The sequence below is a fragment of the Sardina pilchardus genome, chromosome 16 (assembly GCF_963854185.1).
Source record: "Sardina pilchardus chromosome 16, fSarPil1.1, whole genome shotgun sequence".
Taxonomy (NCBI): Eukaryota; Metazoa; Chordata; class Actinopteri; order Clupeiformes; family Clupeidae; genus Sardina; species Sardina pilchardus.
In genome coordinates, this window is record NC_085009.1 from 18,535,515 (window position 1) to 18,546,900 (window position 11,386).

Below are 11,386 nucleotides of genomic sequence, written 5' to 3' on the forward strand. Positions count from 1 at the left end.
TTTGATATGTCTGTTGATGGTGAGCGTGTCCCGTCCCGTGCACAGCAGAACATGCCTTGTACAATGGAGATAGTGTAGAGGTATTGCATGCATTGACGGTAATAAAGAGAGCTCCAAATTCCTGTTGAATCTATTAGTCCTGTCTAGCACAGCAGTTCTTTTTCATCGACTTATTGACTTTCTCATTGACTTATGTTGTGACATTGTGCATTTCCTCGGTCACATTAAATCTTACATTTAACACATCCATAATTGGACATTTGTTGTGGTTTTGTAGTCATTGTTTGAAAACACTGAAGCCAGTAGGCATCACTAACTACTGTAACTTACTGGCTAAACCAGTAGACAACTTCAACATCACAGTGGCGTAACCACAGGTGCTTAGTTAGACCCATCAGCGCTGTTTGGGGCTATATCAATTTCTCATTTGATTTGTGACATTGCATCTCATTCCATTTGTGAATGTGATTTGTGACATTGCATCTCATTCGATACAGTATGAGAATGTGACCAGTATGAATATATTCCTTCTGTAACAGTTGGGGAAAGGATGAAGCAAAAAAAGCAAGTGCTAAACATAATCTAAGATGTATTAATTACTGTGGTTAAACTCCAACCCAGCCATGGAGTGTCCATTGATGTGGATACAAAAAGTCCAGGTCGGCTGAAGTGAGATCACTGGATTTTGACCCCCTGGGTAGACAGTAGACACTGAAAGCCCTATTGCTGGATTTAATCATTATTTTACCAGGACATTTTGCCAGCAGATTCACTCTCTTAATGATTAATGATGCATTACACCAGGACATTACATTCAATACGATGCCCATATCCTTGACAGCACAGAAACAGCAATATTAATGGGTTTGGTGAGCCATTTGTGAGACTTTTACCCTGTATGATAAACAGGCTTATCTTCGCATGCAACCAGCATCTACAACACAACCTCAGATAACATTGCCACATCAACATGCCCTATTGTGGCATTTGAAACAAACAACAATAACAAACTGAAACAAACAGATTATACCTGACACACGTACTCTTGTAGGACTAATGCACTCTCTGACGATTCTTGCTTTCCATCATGGCTTCAGTGGCAACTCACCTTCTCATACTAGCAGGTCAGTATATTTTCAGTATCTTGAGTATTCTTTATTTGTTATTCAACAGTTCACAAAATTGCTCTATTCTACTAGACAAGTAATAGGCTTACAGTAGTTTCATTAGTTTTTTTTTTTTTTTTTGTCAATTTGACAAGTGGTTAGTTACAAATATGAGTGAAAACAACCACCAAGAAGCATTCTAATCTGAACACTCAAACCATTTGCTGAGGTTGTCTGGGATGTACACTATATTGCCAAAAGTATTCACCCGCCTTGACTCACATATTAACTTCAGTGACATCCCATTCTTAATCCATAGGGTTTACTATGACGTTGGTCCTTTCTTTGCAGCTATAACAGCTTTAACTCTTCTGGGAAGGGTTTCCACACGGTTTGTGAGTGTGTTATGGGATTTTTTTTTTTTTTACCATTCTTCCAGAAGCGTAATTTTAATGCCACACACTGATGTTAGACAAGGAGACTGGCTCTCAGTCTCTCCTCTATCCCAGAGGTGTTCTATTGGGTTGAGGTCAGGACTGCAGGACAGGTGCAGGCCTTGCTTTGACCTTGCTTTGACCTTGCTTTGACCTTGCTTTTATTCTCAGTCATGTTGGAGCAGGAAGGGGCCATCCTCAAACTGTTCCCACAAAGTTGGGAGCATGGAATTGTCCAAAATCCCTTGGTAAATGCTGAAGCACTCAGAGTTCCTTTCACTTGGAGATGGCTCCCTTTTCCCTCACAGCTTTAGGCTTTTGTTTACCGTTTCATATGACACGCCGTAGAGACTGATTTTTGTTTCGAATTTCAACAGGTCAACAATGAGCATTCATTTGTTTGTTTTATCATCAGTATGGATTTAAATTTCAGGAATTGTAATAATTTTGTCATATTATGGTTTAACATCCACAACTATTTGTCTGCAGGGATGATGACCACTGTATCGCCTTTTCCCACAACTGTTACTGAACGTCATACAATACATACGAATCATACACGCCAAGGTAAGACAACTATATTTTAAAAGTCTCAATTCTGAAACACCTGAATGACACATTAGTGTGGTCCGTGTATGCTGGGTTGGAGAATTTGACAATAAGCGAGAGGTCTCGACTTTTTGTTTACTCAGCCTATTGTAATGTCCCTCTTGAGGAAAATATCCCCCTACAGTGCATGCTTAAGTTTAGATCCCAATACTGAAGTTAACTAAAAAGAGGAAATCTTTTGGAAATTGTTCTTAATACTTTAATGAAGCATTAATTCAACCTTTAAGGACACCACATTTCTTTGTGAATGAATAATGTATCGCAAATAATAAATGCTCTTCCTTAAATACAGTTACTTATACTTTTCTTTTTGAGTGAGTAGCAGGGGATTTCACCCCAGTAGAAAACACGCTCGACTCCCACTCCGAGGCACAGTTGTTCACGGGCTCAAATCTGACCGCGTGCCGAGTCTGGGGTTCATGCATTGCGTTAGATTGCGCAGCTCAGCCCTGCACACGGCTGGACTCGAACCTGCGAACAGCTGTGCCTTGAAGCTGAAGTTGAGCGTATTCGAAGAAAAAAGAAAAAAGTAAGTAATATAGGGCACCTAACTCATAGGACTAGACGGTAGTTCAGGGTTTGTGCTGTTCTACTTTGTAAAACTTAACGAGATATATAGGCATTATTACTTTGGTTTGGTAACCAAACAACACTTCTGAGCTCATGTAAGCTATGATCTAGTTTGACCAGACTTAGCTGTAGTAAACAATGTCTAAACATCGCACTTTAGATCCCCTGCTGGGCCAGTTTGCACTGGAGGTACATTTTGCTGGGTCTGCAAAAAAGTTCCCAGGGAAACGTTTAGCTAATGAGACTAGTTTGCAAGATCAATACTGCATCTGTAACACAGAGTATCATATGGAGTGGAACCAGTGCTAGCCCCTGTTGGCAGGAGACACATCAATCTGATCCAACAGTTTTGGACTGCTGTGTATTTGGATGCCTGATCAGGGCAGATCTATGGTGGATTATGGTTGGTGTGGCCCAGTGTATTTTTTGCTATCTGTACTGATGAAAGTTGCTGCTGTTTCCCGCCCAGCAGCCGCCAACACCTTGTCGGGCCCAGAGCTGGCCGCCATGATGGCGATCGGCATCAGGGTCATGAGGGGTCAGGACTGGAATTGGGGAGACGAGGTGCAGTACATGATCAGTAGCCTAGTATTCGTGGGGTTAAAGATTTGATAGCAGTACACAAAGTTTCTTATCTGGTTACACATGGCATGTCTAAATATGATACATACGTGTGTGTGTGTGTGTGTGTGTGTGTGTGTGTGTTTGTCCCACATTTCAGGATGGAAACCCTCCTGGTCTGGGCAGTGTGATTGGGAATCTGGATGATAGAGGCTGGCTATGTGTTCGGTGGGACAACGGCAATGAAATCCTCTACCGCATGGGCACCAAGGGCAAATACGACCTCATGCTGGCAGGGCCACTGCTCTCCATAGCACCCACCACAAAGGGCACCACCAGTCAGCAGCATCACAGCCACGGTAAACTTCACTTCGCTACAAATCAGGCTTAGATCAGATTCGGACAACAGAATTCCTCATCAGTCCATTAGGGGTGTTGTTCAGATAATGAATGAAACAAATAAGAAAGAAATACTTTTGAATATTGTGAAGCACCTGCAGCTCAGACACTGATGAATAGACTCTACAAAGCCATCGCTTGCAGCCTACATTACCCTGACACCAAATAATTAAGCATGTTTATTAATCGTGTTGCATCAAGTCATTCACGTTCAAAGTACGAGAGGCGCCCCCTTTCTCATGCAGTAGAAACACATTATCAGCCATTTAATTTCTCTATATTTTTAGATATGTCAAGTCAAGTAAAATCAAAATGCTATCCATTCCTCCTGTATTTCGACAACTACTTTGTTAATGTATAATCGGCGCCCACTGATTTGATGCTATCGGAACAAAAAGTAAGGCAATGTGCTGCCTTCAGAAACAACCTTTGTTATTACCTCTCACTTCTACAGGCTATAATCCATTTTGTTGCTAATGCAAAGAATGGTCTAGCTCGAAACCTCCGATTCAATTTTGCTCCCATGTTTGAACTTGTTATCATACATAAATAGACCCCAGGTTGTTTTAACTCTGGATCTTTCCAAAGGATAAATACAATAAAATAATAAAACCATGTGCTTCAGACCATGCATTTTAGACTGACTGGTACAAGTGCCTAAGAGCCCTTTTTTGACATTCATAATTCACAACTGTGTACTGTATTTGTCTACACAGGAATGACTATTACAACTACACCTGAACTCTCAACCCATACAAGACAAGGTAAGAGAGCTTTTACTTTCAAATTAGCTAAATAGCACTTTTCTTAATGGGGATATCCAGTTACGGAACACTTCACCATTTTTTTTTTTTTTCATATTAAACTATGTTATTCCCTTAACTAAGATGAGTTGATACATACCTCTCACGTTCCAATGCGTGCACTCGCTGGCTCTGGCGCGCAGCGCTACTTTGATAGCACTTACAGTAGCTAGCCCAGTTCATTCATTAGGATCTAAACAGAGATGAATTTAGAAACGACCAAACATCTCCATGTTTTCCCTATTAAAATACAGTAACACGAGTAGTCACACGACCAAGTCTGGTGAGACAAAATAAAACGTTGTGCATTTCTAAGCGGGTAAGAGGGATAACTATGTTGTGTGGCGCCGAGTCTAAGTGCTCCCAAGTGCTATTCTAACAAAGCAAAACTAACAGGAAGTTACAAACAGAGCAGACATGGAAAAGCCACTAGACACTAGACAAAGCGAACAGAGCCCCGACGAGCAGCGTAGGGGTTTTGCTTAAACCTGAAGGGACTTATTTTCCGATAATTACCGTATATCCCCACAGAGTGTGTGGAGTGGATGCATATATGTCTTTCAGTTAAAGGTGGGGTAGGAGATGTTTGGAGCATGCTCTCTGGAGCATTTTGCTTGAAATACTCTTCACACCTAGCCTAGAAATCTAGACGCACCCTAGCGGCCAAAAATATTTTTGCCTAGCGGGATGGTCTACAGTAGGGTCGCACCGTTGAGGCCAAGCCTGCGCTAGGCTCCAAGTCAGCCTAGCCAATCAGAACGCTCTATCTGTGTACGGAGTCCTTGAGCCCGCCTTAGCTCACCTATGGCTTCCGATATTGACGCCAGGGGGCTGGACAATGCGTCCTCGTTTGACGAGTTGGGTGTGAGACCGTGTTGCACAACCATAGAGGAAAACAAAAGATGGATGAGGCTAACGAAGCGCGCTCGTTTGAATCGGCTTTGTAAGAGTTAGACTTGGGCTTTTTTTTTTAAAGTTTGAGCAGAAAGAAGCACTCAAGTCATTCGTTTTAAAGAAGGATGTATTTGCCGTTTTGCCGACCGGCTATTGGTCACAAATGCTGGCCTATTACGTGCAGAGGCCGTTTGAAAGACAACCGTTCATCCCACCCACAGGCTTCAACTCTGTGAATGGTCCGACCCCAGACTATACATTTCTGTGTAGTTTGGCTTGCCAGGCTACTTCACACCCCCATTGCAACCAATTAATTAAAAGTTTTGACACAAAAATTAAAAGTTTTAGTGGCCTCTAGAACGAACAATCCAGGAAAAACACTATCCAATCATACTGAACGGACTATCAACGGTGATTGGATTCTGATGCATCTATCAAACTACAATCTGCCCCTCCCTCCTGCTCGTGAACAAGCATTGCACGTTTCTTTACTCTGGAGGCGTGACTTCGGGGGAAGTCTGAAGAAAGGGGTTTGGACTTCTGACCTGTGTATTTTCAAAATGCAGCTTTGCTGGAATCGTTTTCCAGGATCCTCTACCCTACCTTTAATTAATAATATATACCAAATACAATAATATACTAACATTGTATGTGTTATATCCCCTCTTCAGGCAGCAACACTGCAGATATTGCTTTTCTACTGGATGGATCTTTGAGTGTGAGCAGTGACCAGTTCAGTGCCATGAAAACATTTGTGAGACATCTGATCGGAAGACTCTTGCAACTAAATGGCCAACATAATGTTAGTGCTGTTTTGCCTTAACACCTAGCCTATACTGTATCCGCTAATTTTGGTACTCTTTATTAAAGGGACTATTTTCTAGCTTTAGACAATCTGATATGACCTTGACATACAGTAGCAGAATGTGAAGAAGACATCTTGAAAATGGTCATGACCTGTGTCACCCAGAATGTATTTCTTTATGAGAAAATAGTTATTTAGAGGAAACAAAACACAATATGTTTTGTGTAATTTTCGTAAGTTTCATTAAGGTTAGGGTTAGGGTTCAGGACAAACTCTTCCCCATAGAAGATCCCCTAAATCGTGTTTTTGAAAATTATACATTAAAGTAACTGTTATCTCAAAAAATACTTTTGGAATACTTGGATTTAAAGGAACATTTATGATTATATATTTTTTTGGTTTGAGACAACCATTTGTACCAGTAATGCCCAGTTGCCCAGTAATAACTACAAACTGCATAAAACATGAGACTATATAAAACATAAGATGCTATTGTATGGTCGTTGTGCCGTTTAAGTGTTTTGTTTCTGCAGTTTGCTTTTGCACAGTACTCAACAGAATGCGTCATCCACGAGACATTTAACCAGTTTCAGAGACCAGGATGGGAAAGTCGGCTAAATAATATCACCCAGATACGAGACGGCACATGTACTGCAAGTGCTATTTGGACAGTTGTGTAAGTCTTTTATAATTGGTCTGGTCACACCTAGTCCCTTAAAATCTTGAACTAGACTTTCACCTCTCACTTCTACTTTTCTGTCATTTTATTTTTTTTACTTTAAATTGTGAATACAAAGGTTCACCTGAATCAATTATAACTCAGTCATGAGTGATACATACTTTGCCTGTTGTTTAAAGATAATGATATATTATTATATTATATTTTCCTTGAACCTACCTTTACTACAGGAATGATTTGTTTATTTCTACTGCTGGCGCAAGACCTGAGGTGAACAGAATTCTCATTGTCATCACAGATGGGCAGTCCGGCTATTGCAAGGACCGTAGATATGTATACGTCTATGGCGAGGCCTATCGCTATGTCACTGGACTGGCTGACAGAAAGTATATTGAGAGATATGCTGTTGGGGTATGAAGTGCTGTTCTATGAGGCGTTATGTTGACATTCGCATTTCTTGGTTACGCCATCCGATGTTTTGTTTTCGGTATTGCAGTGTCTCTATGTGTACAGGACTACCAGAAAAACGACCTGCCCTATAAAAGATTGCACGGGCGAAGGTCAAACTCTTTCAATTTCAAAGTGGATTTCACTCACTAGGCAGAGAGTTGATCCAACTAGAGAAAATGTAGTTTCACTTTTAGAAATAATGTGCTGCTATGCCATTTGGCCTCTGCAGGTGTTCTTACAGTCTAGAAAATGGCACATATTTATCCACAGCAACTAGACACCCATTTTCATGGGCTTCCTGGATATTGATACCATGATGTTTCCCTGATCATCACAAAGGATTTTTTTTTTTTAATTTACTCCCAAAATCAAATGTAGGTTATGAGTATGACGTGCCAATTCTTCCCAGAGAACTGTGAACTCTGAACTGTGAATATGAGATGCTAACTTTCTTCCCTGATGTGTCAGGTTGGAAATGCCTGGAACAGTCAGTCAGCACTTAATGAGCTCAAAGACATTGCATCTTCACCAGAATCAGATCATGTCTTTACAGTGGACAACTTTGAGGCACTATACAGCATTAGTATCTCACTGGAAAAGAGCATCATTGCTATAGAAGGTACAGTACTTGAAAATCTGCCTCCATAGGGCTCAAGCACACGCGTTGCATTCTAGGAATATTTTCGCCATGTTGGTAGCTCTCCGAAAGTAATAATCCATTCATTCAGATGCAGAAGACAAGAAGCAGAAAATGTATAGTATTAGCGATTCTCTTCCTCTTGCGATCATACAGTAGGTTGTGCTGTTACACCTCACTACACACAGCAACATACGACCAAGAAGGCAACAGGAACACACTGACAGGCGGTAGTAAATCCTTACAAGGCACATCGTAAACTAAGGAGTGACGCTGCCAACATGGCTGCCCGCAAAGTTTTCACGTCACGATCCCGAGCCCTATTGTCACTTGCTGACAACCAGAGAATGATAGGCTACAGTGTACATGTTACTGACTTGCCTTGCAGGCTCTAAAGCACAGTTGGCACTGACAAAAAGTACCATACTTGTGAACTGATGCAAGAGTTTATAAGGCTTTATGAATACCAAGTTTAGTGTCTGAATGTGTAAGTATTTATTTAAGTTTAGCCAGATGTGCAGCACATTTCTACATCCATATCTGCATATTTGTCCACAGTGGAGACCCCTATGGCTTGTTCACCCACAACTACACCTGAACAAACAACTTATACAAGCAAAGGTAATATACATTATATTGCAAACTGTATTTCATGTCATGGTTTTCATGCTGCAGGCATTTAAGCCCTCCCCAAACATCATTGAGGTAATTATTATGTGAGAGACAGACAGTAAAATATGAAAAACGTTCAAGCCTCAGATTTGTTGTGTTGTGTGTATGGATGTTTTGTATCATGGATTGTAATAGGGAAATGTGTAACTATATTATAAATAGTGACAAATATAACATATTGTTACATCCACATATAAAGCTTTACCCACCGGAAAGAGCACTACGACTTCTTCATACAGAACTACGCCTGTACCGACAACTCACACAAGCCAAGGTAGAATAAGTTTTAACTTTAAAATTAGCTTAAAAAAAATGAAAAATGAAAAAAAAAAAAAAAAAAAAAAAAGCAATTTGCGACAGATTTGCAGAAAATGTGTGGGTGATTCGTAGTAGGAAACAAATGGAAGTATTGGAAGTTTGACAATATTGTCCCATAGAGGCAAAGTTCCAGCAAAGTTCTGGCAACAATGAGAAGTTTACCACTGTAGTGGCAAATGTGTTCGCCAGAGATTTGCCACCACACTTGAACTTCTGGTGACAAACCTGCTTTGCTGATTGCTGCAAATTTGTTGAAAAATTGCCAAATGTTAATAGTAACTGTAGAAATCTAATTTGCATGTGAAAATAGTACCTTGGAACTGTTTGCCAGAAACCTCAGTCAACCTCCCAGGAAAACATAGAACATGCCAACCTTTTGGGAAATTAGCTTATTTGGTGTCTACCCCAGATGAAACATACACTTTTCATCTCTGTGTGGGCAGTAACCTATCTGACACTGTTAGCTTTGTCCACAGGGAACACCACTACAACGTCATCATCCACAATTACACCTAAACCCAAAACTCATACAAGCCAAGGTACTGTAATAAAAGCATGTGTCTTGTGTTTGTAATTAACTGAATGTTACCTTGTGTGCTAATCAATATTCCGGAGTATAACCTTGTGTATCTAAATGTACAACTTTACATATTTGTACTTCCGCATCTACAGCTTTGTCCACAGGGAAGACCACTACGACTTCATCACCCACAACTACACCTGAACTCACAACTCATACAAGCCAAGGTAATATTACCATGCAATGTATATAAAGTGCATTTCATGTCTGAATGGTTTCCATGCCCGGCATCTATATGACACCCTCTCTCCAATCATTACATTTTTTAGGGTGTAGGGGTATCATTGTGTGATAGACAGGCAGTAAAATGTTGCATACTTTGAAGACTTTCGTAAGACATTTGTTTAATTGTGTGTATGGATTTTGGATGAATTGTAGTAGATATAATGAAATGTTAAAATATATTGGAATTAGTAACAAATACTCTACAACACAAAAATACATCCACATCTACAGCTTTGTCCACAGGGAAGACCACTACAACTTCTTCACCCACAACTACACCTGGACTCACTACTCATACAAGTCAAGGTAAAACATATTTGAACATAATGGTAACTCATCAGAATACCGTAGAAACCTTTAAAGGAACATGCAAACTTCTTTTGGGAAATTAGCTCATTTGGTGTCTACCCCAGATGAAACATACTCTTTGCATCTCTATGTGGGCAATATCCTCTCTGACACGGTTAGCTTTGTCCACAGTGAATAATGTCATCACTAACTGAAAGGCACCTAGTGTCCATCCAGAATACAGAAAACGTATGTCATGAATTCTAATAAATATTCCTCAGTATAATAAGGTGTAGGTGATTGTGCAAAACATTTCTACTTCCACAACTACAGCTTTGTCCGCAGGGAAGACCACTACGACTTCTTCACCCACAACTACACCTGAACCCACAACTCATACAAGCAAAGGTAATACATTGCCTTGTACTTAAAGTATATTTATGTGTTTCTCATGCTAGGAATTTGACACCTCTCCAAATCTCATGTTTTAGGGGGTAGGGGTATCATTACAGTATGTGATAGACAGGCAGTCAAATGTTGAATATTTGAAGACTTACAGTACAGTACATTACATTTGTTTATATGGATTGAATGATGAATTGTAGTAGATATAATTAAATGTTCAAATATATTGGAATTAGTAACAAATACTGTACAACACAAAAATACATCCACATCTACAGCTTTGTCCACAGGGAAGACCACTACGACTTCTACACCCTCGACTACACCTGGACTTACAACTCCTACAAGTCAAGGTAGAACATATTTGAACTTAATGGTACCTTAGTCTCCATTCAGAATAACGTAGGAACCTTTAAAGGCACATAGCAACTTGTTTTGGGAAATAAGCTTATTTGGTGTCTACCCCAGATGAAACATGCTCTTTACATCTCTATGAGGGCACTATCCTCTGACACTGTGAGCTTTGTCCACAGTGAACACCACTACAATGTCATCATTAACTGAAAGGCCCCTAGTGTCCATCCAGAATAAGACAGAAAATGTACTGTATGTTTGAAGGAATTTGAAGGAATATTGTTCACAATGGAATTAATAATTATATGTGTATTTTTATTTCATACATATTTGAAAGGGGTATTATTTTTATTAAGTGTCCCCGACAGTTTCACACATGTAAGATAATATCCATTTGTGTTACTTCGTCACTTACTAATAATTGAGGCCTACACAGAACATAGGGCTTGCACAATATCACAGCAAAAACATAATAATATACTTTATATCAGAATAAATTCATGGCTAGGCCTATATCAGAAATTATCCTCCCGAATTGTTGGTTGTTGGCCATTCATCAATTTATTGTATTCTTCTCGGTATGGACTTTAAATTTCA

At 39.9% G+C, this 11,386-nt stretch overlaps 1 protein-coding gene across 7 annotated transcripts in view; it reads left to right on the forward strand.

The window, feature by feature from the left end:
* The first annotated feature begins 961 nt into the window (after positions 1 to 961).
* Positions 962 to 11,386, forward strand: part of LOC134060260 (collagen alpha-1(XII) chain-like) — a 12,390-nt gene continuing 1,965 nt past the window's right edge. The window contains exons 1-16 of one of the 7 annotated variants that reach the window (XM_062516902.1): positions 962 to 1,124; positions 2,030 to 2,107; positions 3,189 to 3,283; positions 3,441 to 3,639; positions 4,396 to 4,443; positions 6,048 to 6,178; positions 6,715 to 6,857; positions 7,091 to 7,271; positions 7,779 to 7,929; positions 8,506 to 8,568; positions 8,819 to 8,893; positions 9,402 to 9,476; positions 9,610 to 9,684; positions 9,974 to 10,048; positions 10,364 to 10,438; positions 10,714 to 10,788. In XM_062516902.1, the coding sequence (XP_062372886.1) occupies positions 1,088 to 1,124; positions 2,030 to 2,107; positions 3,189 to 3,283; positions 3,441 to 3,639; positions 4,396 to 4,443; positions 6,048 to 6,178; positions 6,715 to 6,857; positions 7,091 to 7,271; positions 7,779 to 7,929; positions 8,506 to 8,568; positions 8,819 to 8,893; positions 9,402 to 9,476; positions 9,610 to 9,684; positions 9,974 to 10,048; positions 10,364 to 10,438; positions 10,714 to 10,788 (1,576 nt within the window). In that variant the 5' untranslated portion in view covers positions 962 to 1,087. The remainder of the gene's footprint in view (positions 1,125 to 2,029; positions 2,108 to 3,188; positions 3,284 to 3,440; positions 3,640 to 4,395; positions 4,444 to 6,047; positions 6,179 to 6,714; positions 6,858 to 7,090; positions 7,272 to 7,778; positions 7,930 to 8,505; positions 8,569 to 8,818; positions 8,894 to 9,401; positions 9,477 to 9,609; positions 9,685 to 9,973; positions 10,049 to 10,363; positions 10,439 to 10,713; positions 10,789 to 11,386) is intronic. The other 6 variants (XM_062516906.1, XM_062516905.1, XM_062516904.1 and 3 more) reach the window with 6 other exon arrangements.